At 47.6% G+C, this 20,898-nt stretch overlaps 1 protein-coding gene across 1 annotated transcript in view; it reads right to left on the reverse strand.

Moving 5' to 3' along the window:
• RNF11 (ring finger protein 11) overlaps nucleotides 1–18,595 on the reverse strand; it is a 66,439-nt gene extending 47,844 nt beyond the window's left edge. The window contains exon 1 of the mRNA XM_073593560.1: nucleotides 18,238–18,595. Coding sequence (XP_073449661.1) covers nucleotides 18,238–18,360 — 123 coding nt within the window. The 5' untranslated portion in view covers nucleotides 18,361–18,595. The remainder of the gene's footprint in view (nucleotides 1–18,237) is intronic.
• Between the last annotated feature and the right edge of the window lie 2,303 nt (nucleotides 18,596–20,898).

A 20,898-nucleotide genomic window follows, 5' to 3' on the forward strand; every position in this document is an offset into this window, starting at 1 on the left:
TGTACTGTGCCACTCCCGTGCGCATGCGCGAAAGTGATGTCATCACAGCTCCGGCCAATCACAGCGCCGGAGCCGCGATACCCGGAAGTAGGTCCCCGGGGAGATGTCAGCCGCCTGAGCGGTGAAGGACCGCTGCGGGGGCTTCGATTTCAGGCAAGTCATTCATAATGAGCTAGTATGTTATGCATACTAGCTCATTATGCTTTTATCTTGCAGGGTTTTTTTTTTTTTGGATAGCCTAAAATGGGTTTACAACCACTTTAACATGCTTTAAAGGAACAGGACCAATTTTTTTTTTTTTTTAGGGTAACACACACTTTAAGGAATCCCTGGCAATCTCTGGAGGAACACTAAGGATCCAAGGTATCCTGGTTGGAAATGGCTGGTTAGGTGGGATATAAATGTAGGGGCTTGCTGTATTGTACAAAACATGAAAGCATTAAGACAGGAGTGATGCAACAGACCTCTGGTGTTTGAACGGTTAATGACACAATTAGTAAATATAAATGTGATGACAGTAAGCAGAATGACATGAAAGGTACACTTCTGTTCCTTTGTTCCTTTTCCAGAGCCGGTCACAAAGAAACCTCTTGGAAAATACAGACCAAGACTGTTCAAGAGAAACAATTCACAAAGAAAAGCTGCTGATCCAGCACTGCATTCCGATATTTACACCAACTCCCCAAGAGGTTTATTAGAAATCCGCTACATTCTACAGCTCCTCATCGCTGCCAACAAACCAATGACGCCAGCAGATCAGCGCAGCCTCAATCTATCAAAAATAAATATCATGGAAAAAAAAAAAGGCAGGGCGCAGGGATGGAGTCGTCTGACAAAGGCGCTCTCAGACGGACTGTGCCTTTGTTCTCGCTGCAATCAGAGGTCAGCAGCTGAGCGGTTAAGTTAAAGGAAAGTTATGTGTGTTTATAACTGGAAATGCAGACTCAGACAGTGAGATCACCATTGTGAACATAACAAAGGAAGCAAGCTACACAGAGCAAGCGGCTAGGCCCCAGCCCTCTACCCAAACACTGGGGACATGCTGACCTAAATGTCACCTCCCAGCTGATGAATGCGATAACAGATAGCAGTGACCACATACTACCTCCAATCATCCGACCCAATGCCAGGGATTGCAGAACTTTGATGAATGACTTGCGGAAAATCTTGATGTCATTAAAAAGGATACTGAAAAAGATTTAACCACTTTAATGCCACGCATTAAAGTAGTACATCACGAAGGCCAGTGAAAGGAAGGTTTCAAAGTGGATTTCGACTGAATTGGGATTAGGACCTTCTTCATATTCACACCTATGAGTTTAGTGCTTTTTGCAGAAACGCAGTACACTCCATTTACCATGGTTTCCTATGTGACACGTTCACATCTATGCTTTTTTCAGCCGCTGTGTGTTTGAAAAGGGTCAGGGACTTTTTTTTAAAACACAAAACGGTGCGTTTTTTTTGGTTCAATAGACTTTAGGCTGGGTTCACATCTGTGCAGATTGTGCTGCTGCAGAATCCGCACAAATAACGGCAGCCGCAACCACCCGCACAGAGAAATGTGGGACCTGCGGCCGGGTGCCATTAAACCTAATGGCGTGTTTCCCACACTGGAAATCGCACCTGCACTGGGAACCTCAGTTCCCGTGCGGGCTGCAATTTCAAAGATAGTGCAGGGACTTGTATCCTGCGTGTCCCAGCCCATTCAAATAAAAGCACTTGACACCGGTAAATGCAACTAAACAGTTGTAAAAGCTTAGATACTTTTACAAGCGTCTGGCGTTTTTTGTTTTTTTTTTGCCAAAATGCTGCTGCGAAGAAGAAAGGCTTCTAGGATAGTTTGCAAAACATCCTGTGTCCATGAGGCCTTAACAGTTTATAGCCCCGGCTACATCCAGTTTACAGTGCTGTGGGTCAGGCTGAACACTGCTCAGCCATTCAAAGGAAGCTTTGTTTTCTATGAATGAATACAAACCTTCCTCTGATTGGCTGAGGCAGAGAGGCGAGCGGATGAAATCACAATCTCCACCTCAGCCAATCAGAGGAAGCTTGGTATTCATTCATAGCTGTCTTTTCATTCATTGTGGTGGACAGATGTTGATTAAGTACAGAAGACCCACCTCAACTGATCACTAGAAAAATGATTTGAAGACCAACAAAGGACTTACACATACCAGAAACAAGGTGTCATTTGGGGAAAGTGTACAGGCGAAAGAAGACCTCAAGGCCAAAAAGACTGCAACTGCACCTCAAAATGAATTGTGTGAGCTACATCGAGGGAAATACTTCACTCAGCACTAGCATGTTGAACTATTGGGTTGAATTACACAGTAGACCACCCTCCCTTCACCTAGTATCCTGTACTTCTGACCACAATACATCACATGTCCCAACAACTCAACTCAAACCATAAGGATGCCATTTGTTTATTTTTTTTGTTAACAGAAATGGCTGACTTGGTGAGGGACAGACATCTGAAACCCAAAAGAAAAGTATCTACAACACACAACCCCTCCTCCAATATATTCATATCAACAAAGCTATATCTAGTGTCTCAGCTGTTCACCATGAGAGCAGACTGTGGGAGAAGCCTTAGATAGACATGCCAACCACAGAAGTTTAGTCCATCCACCAGATGAGGACAATATCAATAACTGCAACAACTACAATTCACAAGCTGGGGAATACCTAGATATGGCACATTAATGATGCCGGAAAAGCCATCCCTATACAGAGAATCAGCTTCCTCACATTCCCTACAAGGTCCAATTACTGCTAGTAATGTTCAGATTGCTTGCACAGCAAATTTTTTAGTAAGGTCGGCCTTTAGAAAGGTGATTTTTATCATACTTTGTCAACAAAGGACACATGGATGGGTAAGCTATGTGGGTTATTTTCATCTGTACAATCCTTCAATTGTAGGGTGTGAAGAACCACATGAGTGACTATGGAAGACTGTTGTGGTGCTACGATTAAGAACCAGGGGATAGCCGGACAAATCTACGGAGAGAAGGTTTTCACCTCAGCCTTTTATTCTGTTTGTAAATGGAATGAACCACAACCCACACAAGTGGAAGTTGAAGCTTAGATATGATTTTTATAGCCTAGTTCAGTGTTTCTCAACTGGGGTTCCACAGCGATCTACCCGTCAGTCGCAGGCAACTCTCCGATAGATCACATGGACACATGCAGAGATAGGCAGGGAAGAGGGTGGCATACCATTAGCTGTACCGCACTTGTTCCCCGCTCGCCCCTCCTCCCCTGTCCATCCTAAGTGCTTGTATGTGACATCATCTGGGATGGACAGGATAGGAGGAGGGACCAGCGGGGAACAGCACACCACTGGAGGAGTTATGAAAGCCGCCTCTGAAGCCAGAAGAAAGCCAGTACTGTAGTGTGCCCAGCTGTGTCCCCCACAATGTGCAAAACAGTTTGTCCTTTGCAATGTGCCTTGTCCCACATAATGTGCCCCGCTTCCATGTAATGGAGCATCTCTGCAGAAAACGAAAAGCACAAGTTTCACATTAAAGCGGGATGTTTTAACCCCTTAGAGCCAGCGCATGCCCTTTAAGGGATTTAGAATGCAGGGAGGTGGAGCTTATGTGACCGCCGTGATTGGCTGTCACAGCAGTCACATGATCGGAAAACTGCCGATCGCAAAATGCTAACAGGAGCTTTCAATTACTGCCGGTAACTGTACCAAGATAGTAAGCTCCTTGAGGGCAGGGACTGATGTGAATGTATAATACATATGTAAAGCACTGCATAAATTGAAAGCGCTATACAAGTACCTGTAATAAATAGGGATGGGTGAAAGGTTCTTTTGCTGTTCGGTCGTTCGATGAACAGCCGAACAAACGGCCCCGAACCAGCCACAATGCATCGCAGCGCTGAACAGTGCATTGCAACCCCCAATTGGCTGAAGCAGTGAAAACATCAGCCAATCAGGGCACAGAGCACTGTCAGAGTCATGATTGGACACCGTCATCATGACTATATCCAATCATGGCTCATTCCTGCCCCACAGTATAAAAGTATTCTTTCAATGGCAGCCATTTTCAGTGTGATTTCGGAATGGAGTGAAATAGATCAGGTCTCTGTTCAGTGCTATTAATTAGCTATACGGTGCTATTTTGCTTCAATTGTCAGTGTAGAATATTAGTTTAGTGTCAGTCTAGGGATAGTGTGAGTGTAGTAAGGAGAACCATCATTCAGCTTTGCATAGTGTGCAGCTAGAGTAGGGACAGCTCAGATAGTTTCAGTGTAGTGTAGTGAGACCGTGCCGGTAATCTTTACATTAGTGTATAGCTAGAGTAGGGACAGTTCAGATAGTGTTCAACCGTCACTACACTGATGCTATTTGATTGTGTTACTGTTAATGCCATATAGTTCTGTGTGCGTTACTGCCAGTTTAACGCCATATAGTTCAGTGTGTCACTGTATGTTTGGCATATTATATTGTAGTATATTATAGTGTATCTGTGGAGTGTGTCTGTGTAGTGTGAGTACTCAAATTAAAGTGCACCAAACAACTCTTTATATTAAAGTGCATCTACGTACAGATTTCAACTTCTTTATATTTGCTTATAAGCACCGCCCCCTCCCTCTGAATAATGTCTGGGAGAACAACAAGGAGAGGCAGACGTTCCCTTGGCACTGTAAGAGGGCCAGCAACAAATGTGTCCACAGGCAAAGGTGGATGTATGGTCAGTCCTCAGGCAGGGCATCATTTCCTCTGTTTAGTGAGTTTGTCCGTGCTATCCAGCCACAGCATGCAGAGGAGGTGGTAGACTGGCTTACTAAACCGTCCTCATCCTGTCACGCAAGCAGAGACAAGTGTGCAGCAGTGCTAATTTCGTCGACTAAAACATTTGATACGACTAAAACAACTCAGATGACTAAAATACGACTAAAACTAAAATGGCATTTTAGTCAAAAGACGAAGACTAAAACTAAATTGAAATTTGACTTCAAAATTAACACTGGTCTGTAGTGCACGTTCATACCTCAAAGTAATAATAAACAACATATTAGATTTTTCACTTCAGCACTATATAATGAGTTTGCAAATTGTAGAGAATTGTTAACTAATGCATTACAATTGAATTACACCCATTAGATTTTAGACGACTAATATGAGTTTTAGTCGACTAAAATATACTGGAGATTTTAGTCTACTAAAACGTAGGACATTTTAGTCGACTAAAATGTACTGGAGATTTAGTCGACTAAAACAATTGCAGAAGACTAAAATGGGACTAAAATGCCATTTTAGCCCTAAGACTAAAACTAAATTGAAATTTGCTGCCAAAATGAACACTGGTGTGCAGTCCCCTGCAGTTGCCAGAGTGGATAAACCTGCCTCCTTGTCCACATCTACTCCTGCCATAGCCCCAACATCAACCATTGAGGAGTCAGCCGAGTTATTTGACCACAGCATTAGCCACTTGCTCCTTGATGATGCCCAGCCATTACTTGATTCAGATGTTGGTTCTGAGGTTGAGGATGACAGGAACATGAGCCTAGAGAGAGGGGAGAACACTGGTAGACAAATTGGCATTCATGTTCCCCAAGCCGCAGCGTATTGCCAAGTTGTCTCCAGTGGTAATGATGATGGAGGAGATGGAGATGATGATGATGTCAGTGATGCGACTTGGGTGCCAGATAGAGCAGAGGAGGAAACTGAAGGTGGGGTGGCAAAACCCCAAGGAGGCCGACATCAAGAAAGAGTAAGTAGAGAGCGGCCACCCTATTCCATCACATTCTGCAGCTGTTTTCTCCCGCCCGCTCCCCAAAGCTCAGCTGTCTGGGACTTTTTCAGCACATCTGCAGCAGGTTGCACTGTTGCTATCTGCAAACTGTGTCTCAGACACATCAAACGTGGCAAAAACACCGACCATATGCAGATCATTGCAAATTTTTGTTGGCTTCATCAAGAGCACATCTATAGGGTTATGGTAGGAAGGCGCCCCCGACACCCAAAGAGTAATTTTTCTGCACCTGCATGTCATTGCAATTTTTGACAGCAAGGCCAATTCTTGCTTTCATCAAGAGTTCATCACTTTAAAAATAAAATTTTTTATTGACACCCCCAGGGCAGGACCCGGACCCCTATAACCACTGTATGCCCAATTACTTGCATATAAGCCTTCAAAATGGGCACTTTCGATTTTTGACATTCGGGTCCCATTGACTTTAATGGGGTTTGTTATTCGGGTCCGAACGTTCACAGTGTTCTGAAGTTCTGGTGCGAACCGAACAGGGGTCTGTTCGGCCCATCCCTAGTAATAAAATAAAGCCCACGTCTATGCCCTTTTTACTTAGCTAAAGCCCCAGTCATGCAACCGTGCAGTCCTGAGCCTTATCCAATCTTCTTTATAGCTACAGTGGGGTCTTTGTGTGTTTTTACGTCACTGCTTGAATGATGCAGACACTTGGTTCTGGCTGTTCAGCGGTGAGGTGCTTGCAAAATCCAGAAGAGAAGTATGTCAGTGTGAGAGGACTGGCCCATGAGGAACCATCTACAGCTCTGGGTTAGCAGTCCCCCGGAAATCATCCTGGCAAATGAATTAGATAGCGAGTAGAACTAGATAAAAACAAAAAAACCTTGCAGAATGGGTTATTATAGAAGAAAAGGGTGGGAAGGTGTTGCCTGAAACAGGGTTTTAGGGTGACAGTCACTTTAAAAGGGACTCCGGGAATTAGAAAAATCTACCCTTCCTGAATGGTCCTCTACGGCAAGGGTCGTTAGGTCTAGAGGAGCTAAAGAAGTTGTATTAGTTACTTTACACTCCACTGTGTTCTCGTCTTCTCTGTCTGGCACCATGGGCAGTCCTTTGGTGTAATAAAGTACATTGAGGAGGCGGGCATGCGACCACAGCAAGAAGCGCCATAAGGAAAAGAGGCTTGACAGGAGTGGTGTCATGGATGGAGGGAGCCTACAGGAGTCAGACATAAGGCAAGTATTAACCCTTAAGCTTGGTACACAGAACTGCTGGGTTGAATGATCCAACGTTAGTGCAGCGATCTCTCCCGCTGTTCTTGTGTGTTATGACAGGGGGAAGGCCCCCCACCAGAACACTCCGGTCAGTGCGCTCCGCCATTGGTTGAGATGGATCTGTACATGGATGAAAAAACTGGCAGCCAAAAGAGGCTGGGGAGAAGATGCCAGTGAGGAACATCAGACTGTTGGAGAATAGTTGAGTATTTCCGCCTTTATTTCTACTTTTAAGGCCCCATTCATATTAAGCATCTAGCCCCTGTGCGTCCAATCCCGGCATTTTCATGCGCTCAGGAGGCACAGTTGCAGCATCCAGAATACTAATGTTCCAGGCATATATCCCTAAACTCAAGCACCACTCGGCACAGCATCCAGTCGCAACATATTTCAGCCTCATCCTCCTGGTCACACAGTACCCACTTCCCAGATCCATTTCTTGTGGGTTTAATGTACTAGCATTAAAGCGGTGTTCCGCCTAGGGGAAAAAAAAAAAATATAAAATAAAAGTCAACAGCTACAAACACTGTACCTGCTGACTTTTAATATTAGGACCCTTACCTGTCCAGGGAGCCCGTGTTGTCAGCACCCCAACCGATTTTTGGATCGGCTGTCGGGTACTGTCATCACCATTCGTCGTAAGGGAAACTGGCTGTGAAGCCTTTCTGTGCATAAGCAAAGCTCACTGCGCTTTCCAATTGGCCCGGCGGCGGGGGGGCGAGGAGGATAAGGGGCGCTAAACTTCCGAGGGACGGCGCCTTCTCCCAGAAGTGGCAAAGGGTACCTGTCAAAAACAGGTACCTGTTTCCACTCCCCCCAGGCAACGGTGGGGGGGGGAGCAAATCAGCAGCGGACGTTCCACTTTTGGGTGAAACTCTGCTTTAACGTGGCTGAGAGCGCTGATCAGGAGCCAGTCGGCTTCTGGTTTTCCAGCCTGCTCGAGTCACAGAAGCCGACAGGAGCCTGCCTTGTATGGCAAGAAGCCAGCCAAACAGCCGGCTTCTTGCCATATACACGGCCTGAATGTAGCCTGGTTTTTATTGAACCGCTTGAAATTCGGCCTGTGTGTACAAGGCTTTATTCCTGCACCCCTAGACTAAACGAGCCGTTAAGCCTTACATTCCAGGGGGGGCCCGATGCAAGGATAGCTTTTTCTTAACTCCTGGAGTTGGGCATTAATGCAATTACTGAAGATATACACTCGCTGATCAATTATACGTTCTCTATAATCCTTGCAAACTTTTTTGGTGGAATTTATGCCTGAAATTTCTGGGTTCTACAACAAGAAAGACGAGAGTGATGAGAGTGACAGATACAAAAGGCAGCAGAGGGAGAGGAAAGTCACATTGGTATGTATGATATATTTACTTTTGAAATCTGCAGAGCAGGCAGATTTTTTCACAGTCATAATCATTTGAAGAATTAGAACAAAAGGTGTATTCAATACAAGAGCTGCATAAATATATACAGTAAACAAACTAATTTGATTAATCAATTATTTTGTGACACATGGCACTTGTGTCGTGTGAATAAGACAGTATCAAGTTCTCCAACAATAGAGTAGGTAAAGTATTGTATAATTTATATTGTGATGCCTGGCTGGATCCTAAACGCAACATACTTGGACCAACCCATATCCGAAGCAAAAGTAAAAAAAACACAATGCAGAGTCCTGACAATCCCAGATGAGATTTTGAATGAAACATTACCAGAAACTTCAGATTCAATGCATATCTGAATAAAATAAAAATGATATATCGCAGTTTTCCAGTTCTTCGATCTGGTGGCTGCATTCGTTTTCTTTGTTTCAGGCTTTTTCTTTGAATATTTTCACCTGCTGATCTTGCAAACGGCACACGTTGGGCCTCATGCACACAGGTGAAATTGATCTGGGAAGTATAAACAAAATTAAAGGCCAAGTTCACCTTTAGACTCGTCCCGATTTTTAAGAGCCCAAGTCGCGTGACATATGATATCCCATGTTAGTCAATGAGAGCTGTCTTAATTGGCACTAATAAAGTCGCTGCGACTTTAGAAAAGGTACCTGTACTACTTCAAGGTGACTTCTATCAGACTTCTATATTTCTATCAAGTCGCCAGGAAGTCGCACCCCAAGCCTTAGTAGCATGTTACGCCCATATTTAGGGTGTAATATGCTCCTATGTAGCAACCTCCCGCTGCCAGTACTCCCCCTCCACCCACAGACATGCCATTCTTTCAGTTTCCTGTGAATAAATTAGACTACAAGTACCATCAGCGGCTGATGGCTTTGTCGTTCTCAATAAACTGCAAGGGTGCTAGTAAGCAAACTTATCCTTTAAAGCAGAGCTAAATGCAAAATAATAATAATAATTGGGAAAAGGCAGGCTCACGCAACGTCTTTTTTTGCAATAAAATGCACTTACTTGCCTCTTGGCAATACTCAGAGGAATTTATATGGATCTGTGCATGGATGAAGACAGAATGAATGGCAGCCAGAAGAAGCTGGGGAGAAGATGCCAGTGAAGGGACCTCATGGGTATCAGACTGGTGAAAGATAGGTGAGTATTTCTGTCTTCAGTTCTACTTTTAAGGCCCCATGCATATTAAGCATCTAGCCCCTGTGCATCCAATTCTGTCATTTCGTGCAAGCAGGAGGCACACTTGTAGTTGCGGGTGTTCCAGGCGTATATCCCTAAAGGCAGAGGACCTTAAACTCACCACAGCATCCATTTGCAACATATTTCAGCCAGTCATAGACTTTGCCAGGCTGCAGGCCTGATCCTCCAGGTCACACAATACCCTCTTGTGTTTAATGTACTAGCATTTAGCTGCACAAAACAAGCTAAAACAGTCCATAAATGCAGATTTCTTGTTTATGTAAATGCAGCTAGACTGAGTGTACCTAGAAGCTGCTGTATAGTGAGCATTTAGCCATTACATGCTTTCAGATGCATTTAGAAATAAGTTCCAAACTCATTTGGGCACATTTAGCTTGACACCCTAGACCAGTGGTCTCCAAACTGCAGCCCTTTTCCTGCTTTTATCTGGCCCCTTGGGGCACTTTTTCATTCATTGACACCAATGATGGGGCACAATTCCTCCCAAAGACACCAATGATGGGGCACAATTCCTCCCAAAGACACCAATGATGGGGCACAATTCCTCCCAAAGACACCAATGATGGGGCACAATTCCTCCCAAAGACACCAATGATGGGGCACAATTCCTCCCAAAGACACCAAGGATGGGGGACAATTCCTACCAAAGACACCAATGATGGGGCACAATTCCTACCAAAGACACCAATGATGGGGCACAATTCCTACCAAAGACACCAAAGATGGGGAATGGTTTACTCCAACTGATGCTGGGACATTTCCCGATGACCACAGTCCAGCCCCCCTAAAGTCTGAAGGACAGTAAACTCGCCCTTCGTTTAGAAAGTTTGGAGAGCCCTGCCCTAGACCATCGGATCAATTCATAAACTTGTCACACTGCCTTAAGGTACTATTTTCAGTCATGTGACTTTATTTTGAAACCTTTTAGTACAGATGATTGTCCCCGGACACAAACCGTTTACATCCAGGGGTGATCATCTGTCCCTTAACCAGAAGTAAATTGATCCAAATGCAATTACTCATTAACAGCCAGCATCCACTTGTCAGCCTGTCATTGCTTTGTACAGACCAAGTTGACGCAACTGTTCTCAACCACTCCTAAAACCAGTCACAGAAATGTGCTGGGGTCATGCCAAAACTGGAAACTGGAACTATCATGCCTGTGAATGAAGCCTTGCTATTCCACTGTATCTATGGAGGGAGCCATAATTGCCGCACAGGCTCGACTTCAAATGAATCTTCTTCTCTTCATCCCTATTACATAGGGGATGGGGTGATTGAGAGTTTACAGAAGGTAAAGAGAACGGTTTTAGGTCTTCATTTCAGTTCACAAGAAGTGACAAAGAAACAGCAGTTTTGCAAGATTAACAGGTATTTTCAGTACTTACCACAAATGTTAACTTGGGAAAAAAAAAAAAAAAAAAAAAAAAAAAAAAAAAAAAAACCACAACACGAAGGGTCCTTTCACACTGGGGCGGTTTGCAGGCGCTATTGCGCTAATAATAGCGCCTGCAAACCGACCCAAAACAGCCGCTGCTTTAATTCCAGTGTGAAAGCCCCGAGGGCTTTCACACTGGAGCGATGCGCTGGCAGGACGGTAAAAAAAGTCCTGCCAGCAGCATCTTCGAAGCGGTGAAGGAGCGGAGTGTATACCGCTCCTTTATCGCTCCTGCCCATTGAAATCAATGGGACGGCGCGGCTATACTGCCGGCAAAGCGCCTCTGCAGAGGCGCTTTGCGGTGGTTTTAACCCTTTCTAGACCGCTAGCAGGGGGGTAAAACCGCCCCGCTAGCAGCCGCATACCGACGGTAAAGCGCCGCTTACAATAGCGCCGCTTTACCGCCGACAACACCCCCGCCCCAGTGTGAAAGGACCCGAACGCCAGCTAGGCTGCCACCCTGGGCCTGGAAATGGCAGCTCAGATGCAGGGCGCAGGGACTACACACTTATGCCGTGTACACACGACCGGACTCCGTCGGATAATTTGACCGTGTGTGGGCTCCAGCGGACTTTTTTTTCCAAAAGTTCAACGGACCTAGAAATGAAACATGTTTCAAATCTTTCCGACAGACTTGAGTCCGGTCGAAAAATCTGCTCGCCTGTATGCTAGTCCGACGGACAAAAACCGACGCTAGGGCAGCTACTGGCTATCAACTTCCTTATTTTAGTCCGGCCGTACGTCATCACGTACGAATCCGTCAGACTTTGGTGTGATCGTGTGTGTCCAAGTCCGTCCGTTTGTAATTCCGGCGCACCTACGCTACAAAGTCCATCGGAAAGATCTTCGGGCCAAGTCTGCCGTAAAGTCCACTCGTGTGTACACGGCATTACTTGCAGTAGTAAATGGTCCAGCTATGGCACCGTATTGGTTGGCTCTGTACCAGGAGAATTTAGGGTCATTCCCCTCCTAACTGACACAAGCTCAGACAAAACCTGACACCCATGGCCAGATGCGACTAAAGCTGCATTTAGGTGCAACAAGTACTTGGACGTTTATTCATTTCCTTGGTCAAAATAATCATTTATTCTGGCCATTGAAATGATGGAACGCCCAACTGCTTAAGCGTGTTTACATGCATTTGGCACATTAGGCATTTCTTCTGCCCAAACACTACAGCTCCTAAATGCACTGGCAGTGGTTATTAAAGGCCTGTGTGCACATGGACACACAGGTCAACATTGAGGGGCATTAAGTGGCAGAAAACAAAACAAAAAAAAAAACAAAAAAAAACACACAAATGGAAGATCCCCAGGTTGACCTCAGTGATAAGAATGTTATGACAGGGTTTAAAAATTAAACGTATTGCTTAACTATAGGGTTTAAATGGCTAATTAACCATAGGGTTTAAAAATGTTCCCTATGTTGATGACATACATTAACAGACAATACATAGGAAAGGTATGGATGCCATAGACATGTCACAAGTCTGAACGATGACAATGCAACATACATGTATCATTTTAATACCCAAAAGGCGAATAATGGGAAGATTACAGAGCACACAGGTAACCCTGAGAGCTTCCAACTAGATGAAAAGCACAGATGCAGTTTACACTGTAGGTGGATTACAAATGATTTGTGTCTCATATGCCTAACAATAGGCATGCAGTATATATAACGGGTACAATACAGTATACACACAAAGATATGGATACCTAGAAAGAAAAGATAGAACTGGATAAGAGGAACAAAACACACGGAGAGTACATATCAGCACTAAGGATGAGCTCCGGCGTGTTCGCACATCCCACGTGTAGAGCCCGCCAGGAAGTAGGGACGGCGCTAATCACAGGCAGTGATACATTTTCCCGATGTGCGGCTGCAGAAATCGGGAAATGTCTCACTGCCTGTGACTAGCGCAGCGCCGTGGTGACTTCCTGGCGGGCTCTGCACGTGGGATGTGCGAACACGCCCGAGCCCATCCTTAATCGGCACACAGCTAGAAAGCATGATGCCGCGTACACACGACCGGACTTTTCGGCATCAAAGGTCTGACGGAACGAATCCGGACGATTCGATCGTGTGTGGGCTTCATCGGACCTTTTCTGTCGAAAAATCTGACGGACTTTAGAAATAGAACAGGTTTCAAATCTTTCCGACGGACTCGAGTCCTATAGAAAAATCCGCTTGTCTGTATGCTAGTCCGACGGATGAAAAACGACGCAAGGGCAGCTATTGGCTACAGGCTATGAACTTCCCCATTCTAGTCCTGTCGTACGTCATCACGTTCGAATTAGTCGGACTTTGGTGTGATCGTGTGTGTAGTCCGTTTCATGGGAACTCCGTCGGAAAGTCCTTCGGAGTTCAGTCCGTCGAAAAGTCCGGTCGTGTGTACGTGGCATTAGACAAAGCACAGCGTACAGAAGAGGAGAACAACAACATTTTGCTGGCATACAGATGACCTAAAGCTGGTCATACCCTGAGAACTGGTCGAAATTCTCCTAGTGGGTGACCCTCATGGCCCCTCCTGTATGACGTCCTTCAATTAAAAAAATAAAAAGATCAGGGTGGAAATTTGCCAGCTGAACAGCAGCTGCATCCAGCTGTCTGAATACAAGAGTAGATTACAAGCAGGAGATTCAGCCATCTTTGCTTAGCATGGATGGTGGAATTTGTAAGGCTTCATTCAGATAGCTGGTAGTGTTTTCTGCCCTCTGAAAAGCGATCCACAGTGGATTACTTTTCAGATAATGGTAAAACTATGGTTGACATGCGATCACGAGGCACTACTGCCACCCCTCATGCCTATTGTTATTTTAACTATTTGTTAGTTGCCAAAATGGCAGTTTTACAATCCAAGCACTTGGTTTACGGTTGTGCAGCCATCCCATTGATCTCAATGGGCAAGTATGACAGGAGGTGCTGCCTATCAAACTATGCAGTTCAAGTTAAAGAGGAACTTCACATGAAAAGGGAAGTACTGCTTTATCTCCTCTCCCATTTTTAGAGGTTTCCTTTTTATTTTAGGGAGGGGGCATCTAGTCTAGTTTTGACAGGTGCCCACTCCCACATGTCAAACACAAAGCCCGCAGGCTGAATCTGGCCCACCAAGCCATGTCATGTGGTCCTCACAGATCTTCACCTACACTTTGTCTTGGCAGTCAACAGCAAAGGGGAAGACAGAAATCCCCTGCTAGATCCTGCACTTCTCTGTGATCATGATGATCATCTCTGCCCTCTCCCCCTAATCTCAGTGGTTTGCAGCAGAGAGGACAAGAGAACTCCCCCTACAGACCCTGCGCTTCTCTGTGCAGCCCCAGAGAGGCTTGTCTCCCCCCCCCCATCTCAACAGTTTGCAGCAGAGAGGACAGAACTCCTCCTACAGATCCTGCGCTTCTCTGTGCAGCCGTGGAGAGGCTCATCTCTGCCACCCCCCCCCTTTCAGCAGTCAGCAGCAGGGAACACGACAGAATTCCTCCTACAGATCCTGCACTTTTGTGCAGCCGCAGCACCCCCTTGTCTCCGATCATTGCAATATTTTATGTCAATGTATTTGCACAGCGGCCTTTCAAACGCAACTTTATTTAAAAAAAAAAAATACACTTTAATGAATAAAAGAAAAAAACTAAAGTTAGCCCAATGTTTTTTTTGAATGTGAAAGATGATGTTACGGCGAGTAAATAGATACCGCACATGTCACGATTTAAAATTCCGAACGCTAGTGGAATGGCGACAAACTACGGTACTTACAAATTTCCATAGGCAACGTTTTAACATTTTTTACAGGTTACCTGTTTAGAGAAATATTGCTCTCGGTCTAACAATCGCGGCGATACATCACATGTATGGTTTGAACACTGTTTACATATGTGGGTGTGACTTATGTATGTGTTCATTTCTGTGCAGGAGGACAGAGGGATGGGGACCATTAATTTTTTTTTTCCTTATTTATTTTACTTTTTATTTTTACACGGTCATCTTTTTTTTTTTTTTTTTTTTTTATCACTTTTACTTCCATTACAAGGAATGTAAACATTCCTTGTAATATAAATAAGCACGACAGGTCCTCTTTATCAAGAGATCAATCTCTCATTTACCTTTAAAAGCAAAAGAAAAAAAAAATATATATATATTTTTGACACTTTAACAAAAAAACAAAAAAAAAGCCAGAGGACCAGAAGTGACGTCGGAGGACGCTCTAGTCCTCCAAAGGCATAGAGCAGAGTGGGGGCCATCTTGCCCTCACTCGACTTCCTGCCTATCCATCCGACGGATCGGATCACTTTCAGGGTTTACCGGCGGCTCCGGCATTTTAACGTGTGTACAAATAAAAAAAAAAAAAGAAGCACTTTCGGTCAAGTACCGATACTTTTGCAGTGCAATTTGAGCCCATACAAAATTAATTGGCTAAATTCACACTGCAAAGAAATTTGAATAGGAATGCAGTGCGTTTCCTGTCTGAATCACATGCGGTTTGCCGCACCGCTCCTGTGTGAACCAAGGCTGAAATTACTATATCAAGCCTGAGTTCTCCGGGGTGGAGATCAGGGGGGCGGTATAGGTTTTAGGGATATTGTATGATCAGACTTTCTGTTACTCCCTACACATGGGTGTAGAATGACACACGGCCTGATATGTATCTTATGCCTTATCTATAGATATCACATAATTCATAGGTTGTATCCCAAGCCATAGGTGAGATCACACACAGGGTATATCAGTGTACATGTCTGAGCCCTGTCTATGGATACACAGGCATGATCACACACAGTATACATGTGTACAAGTATGACGATAGATCTATACAGAAGGGGAACAGCGGTGACAGGTCCACATGGAGGGTGTGCAGTCAGGGGACAGGTCCACATGGAGGGTGTGCAGTCAGGGGACAGGTCCACATGGAGGGTGTGCAGTCAGGGGACAGGTCCACATGGAGGGTGTGCAGTCAGGGGACAGGTCCACATGGAGGGTGTGCAGTCAGGGGACAGGTCCACATGGAGGGTGTGCAGTCAGGGGACAGGTCCACATGGAGGGTGTGCAGTCAGGGGACAGGTCCACATGGAGGGTGTGCAGTCAGGGGACAGGTCCACATGGAGGGTGTGCAGTCAGGGGACAGGTCCACATGGAGGGTGTGCAGTCAGGGGACAGGTCCACATGGAGGGTGTGCAGTCAGGGGACAGGTCCACATGGAGGGTGTGCAGTCAGGGGACAGGTCCACATGGAGGGTGTGCAGTCAGGGGACACGTGTGACAGGTCCACATGGAGGGTGTGCAGTCAGGGGACAGGGGTGACAGCTCCACATGGAGGGTGTGCAGACAGGGGTGACAGCTCCACATGGAGGGTGTGCAGTCAGGGGACAGGGGTGACAGCTCCACATGGAGGGTGTGCAGTCAGGGGACAGGGGTGACAGCTCCACATGGAGGGTGTGCAGACAGGGGACAGGGGTGACAGCTCCACATGGAGGGTGTGCAGTCAGGGGACAGGGGTGACAGGTCCACATGGAGGGTGTGCAGTAAGAGGACAGGGGTGACAGGTCCACATGGAGGGTGTGCAGACAGGGGTGACAGGTCTACGTGGAGGGTGTACATTCCGGGGACAAGGGTGACAGATCTACGTGGAGGGTGTACAGTCCGGGGACAGGGGTGACAGGTCTACATGGAGGGTGTACAGTCTGGGGACAGGGATGACAGATCTACATGGAGGGTGTACAGTCTGGGGACAGGGGTGACAGATCTACATGGAGGGTGTGCAGACAGGAAACATGGGTGACAGGTCCACATGGAGGGTGTGTAGACAGGGGTGACAGGTCCACATGGAGGGTGTGCAGTCAGGGGTGACAGGTCCACATGGAGGGTGTGCAGTCAGGGGACAGGGGTGACAGGTCCACATGGAGGGTGTGCAGACAGGGGTGACAGGTCCACATGGAGGGTGTGCAGTCTGGGGACAGGGGTGACAGGTCTACATGGAGGGTGTACAGTCCGGGGACAGGGGGTGACAGGTCTACATGGAGGGTGTACAGTCCGGGGACAGGGGGTGACAGGTCTACATGGAGGGTGTACAGTCCGGGGACAGGGGTGACAGGTCTACATGGAGGGTGTACAGTCCGGGGACAGGGATGACAGATCTACATGGAGGGTGTACAGTCCGGGGACAGGGATGACAGGTCTACATGGAGGGTGTACAGTCAGGAAACAGGGGTGACAGATCTACATGGAGGGTGTACAGTCCGGGGACAGGGATGACAGATCTACATGGAGGGTGTGCAGTCCGGGGACAGGGATGACAGATCTACATGGAGGGTGTGCAGTCCGGGGACAGGTCCACATGGAGGGTGTACAGTCCGGGGACAGGGATGACAGGTCCACATGGAGGGTGTACAGTCCGGGGACAGGGATGACAGGTCCACATGGAGGGTGTACAGTCCGGGGACAGGGGATGACAGGTCTACATGGAGGGTGTACAGACAGGGGACAGGGGTGACAGATCTACATGGAGGGTGTGCAGTCAGGGGACAGGTCCACATGGAGGGTGTACAGTCCGGGGTCAGGGATGACAGATCTACATGGAGGGTGTACAGTCCAGGGAAAGATCTACATGGAGGGTGTACAGTCCGGGGACAGATCTACATGGAGGGTGTACAGTCCGGGGACAGGGATGACAGATCTACATGGAGGGTGTACAGTCCGGGGACAGATCTACATGGAGGGTGTACAGTCCGGGGTCAGGGATGACAGATCTACATGGAGGGTGTACAGTCCGGGGACAGATCTACATGGAGGGTGTACAGTCCGGGGACAGGGATGACAGATCTACATGGAGGGTGTACAGTCCGGGGACAGGGATGACAGATCTACATGGAGGGTGTACAGTCCGGGGACAGATCTACATGGAGGGTGTGCAGTCCGGGGACAGGGGTGACAGGTCTACATGGAGGGTGTACAGTCCGGGGACAGGGATGACAGATCTACATGGAGGGTGTACAGTCCGGGGACAGATCTACATGGAGGGTGTGCAGTCCGGGGACAGATCTACATGGAGGGTGTACAGTCCGGGGACAGATCTACATGGAGGGTGTACAGTCCGGGGACAGATCTACATGGAGGGTGTGCAGTCCGGGGACAGGGGTGCTAAGTATACATGGAGGGTGTCCAGTCCATATGGAGGATAGGGATGACAATGTCCTCAGCCCCCCTCATCACCTGGTATGGGGGAGGGGGCTCCTGGTCGCCCTCGGTCCCGTCCCCGTAGCTGGCCCGGTCGGACTGGGATTCGTGTAGAAGGGAGATGTCATCCGAGGTGGGGGACTTCAGACAGTTCCCCATGTCTCCCGCACTGAGCTCCCCTTCGGACACCTGGCTTCCTTATCTCCCCGGCTTCTTCTCTCCTGAGTCCCGGGCGGCTCTGCTCCTCCCCCGGGGCCGGTCACCCTCTGTCTCCGCCGCGCTCCGCCAGCCCTCCGGTCGCCATTACTGAGCCCTGCGCTCACAGACACGGCGTGACGTCACCAGCAGCCGGCAGGCCACGCCCCCGAGTTTGTGTCTGGGAGGAGGACAGTCACGTGCCACGGTTCACCCTTTCCCTGCTGGAAGATTCTGTCCCCGAGCAGCAGGACACTGTCATGACGTCATCGCTGGACTCATTCTATGCAGAACTGCCCGGCCCCGCCCACCTGCCATACCCCACCATGAGGTGTTCTCACTTCTATACCCCACCATGAGGGGGTCTCCCTTCTATACCCACCATGAGAGGGTCTCCCTTCTATACCCACCATGAGAGGGTCTCCCTTCTATACCCACCATGAGGGGGTTTCACTTCTATACCCACCATGAGGGGATCTCACTTCTATACCCACCATGAGAGGGTTTCACTTCTATACCCACCAGAAGGGGGTCGCACTTCTATACCCACCATGAGGGGGTTTCACTTCTATACCCACCATGAAGGGGTTTCACTTATATACCCCACCATGAGGGGTCTCACTTCTATACCCACCATGAGGGGATCTCACTTCTATACCCACTATGATGGAGCCTCACTTTCATACCTACCATGAGGGGGTCTCACTTCTATACCCCACCAGAAGGGGGTCGCACTTCTATACCCACCATGAGGGGGGTCTCACTTCTTTACCCACCATGAGAGGGTTTCACTTCTGTACCCACCATGAGGGGTCTCACTTCTATACCCCACCAGAAGGGGGTCGCACTTCTATACCCACCATGAGGGGATCTCACTTCTATACCCACCATGAGAGGGTTTCACTTCTGTACCCACCATGAGGGGATCTCACTTCTATACCCACCATGAGAGGGTTTCACTTCTGTACCCACCATGAGGGGGTTTCACTTCTATACCCCACCAGAAGGGGGTCGCACTTCTATACCCACCATGAGGGGGTTTCACTTCTATACCCACCATGAGGGGATCTCACTTCTATACCCACCATGAGAGGGTTTCACTTCTGTACCCACCATGAGGGGTCTCACTTCTATACCCCACCATGAGGGGGTCTCACTTCTATACCCCACCATGATGGAGCCTCACATCTATACCCCACCATGAGGGGGTCTCACTTCTATACCCACCATGAGGGGTTCTCACTTTCATACCTACCAGGAGGGGGTCTCACTTCTATACCCCACCATGAAGGGGTTTCACTTATATACCCCACCATGAGGGGTCTCACTTCTATACCCACCATGAGGGGATCTCACTTCTATACCCACTATGATGGAACCTCACTTTCATACCTACCATGAGGGGGTCTCACTTCTATACCCCACCATGAGGGGGTTTCACTTCTATACCCCACCAGAAGGGGGTCGCACTTCTATACCCACCATGAGGGGGGTCTCACTTCTTTACCCACCATGAGAGGGTTTCACTTCTGTACCCACCATGAGGGGTCTCACTTCTATACCCCACCAGAAGGGGGTCGCACTTCTATACCCACCAGAAGGGGGTCGCACTTCTATACCCACCATGAGGGGATCTCACTTCTATACCCACCATGAGAGGGTTTCACTTCTGTACCCACCATGAGGGGATCTCACTTCTATACCCACCATGAGAGGGTTTCACTTCTGTACCCACCATGAGGGGGTTTCACTTCTATACCCCACCAGAAGGGGGTCGCACTTCTATACCCACCATGAGGGGGTTTCACTTCTATACCCACCATGAGGGGGGTCTCACTTCTATACCCACCATGAGGGGATCTCACTTCTATACCCACCATGAGAGGGTTTCACTTCTGTACCCACCATGAGGGGTCTCACTTCTATACCCCACCATGAGGGGGTCTCACTTCTATACCCACCATGAGGGGTCTCACTTCTACACCCACCATGAGGGGTTCTCACTTTCATACCTACCAGGAGGGGGTCTCACTTCTATACCCCACCATGAAGGGGTTTCACTTATATACCCCACCATGAGGGGGTCTCACTTCCATGCCACACCATGAGTGGGTCTCACTTCTATACCCACCATGAGGGGATCTCACTTCTATACCCACTATGATGGAGCCTCACATCTATACCCACTATGAGGGGTTCTCACTTTCATACCTACCATGAGGGGGTCTCACTTCTATACCCCACCATGAGGGGGTTTCACTTCTATACCCCACCAGAAGAGGGTCGCACTTCTATACCCACCATGAGGGGGGTCTCACTTCTTTACCCACCATGGGAGGGTTTCACTTCTGTACCCACCATGAGGGGTCTCACTTCTATACCCCACCAGAAGGGGGTCGCACTTCTATACCCACCAGAAGGGGGTCGCACTTCTATACCCACCATGAGGGGATCTCACTTCTATACCCACCATGAGAGGGTTTCACTTCTGTACCCACCATG

The sequence above is a fragment of the Aquarana catesbeiana genome, linkage group LG07 (assembly GCF_042186555.1).
Source record: "Aquarana catesbeiana isolate 2022-GZ linkage group LG07, ASM4218655v1, whole genome shotgun sequence".
Taxonomy (NCBI): Eukaryota; Metazoa; Chordata; class Amphibia; order Anura; family Ranidae; genus Aquarana; species Aquarana catesbeiana.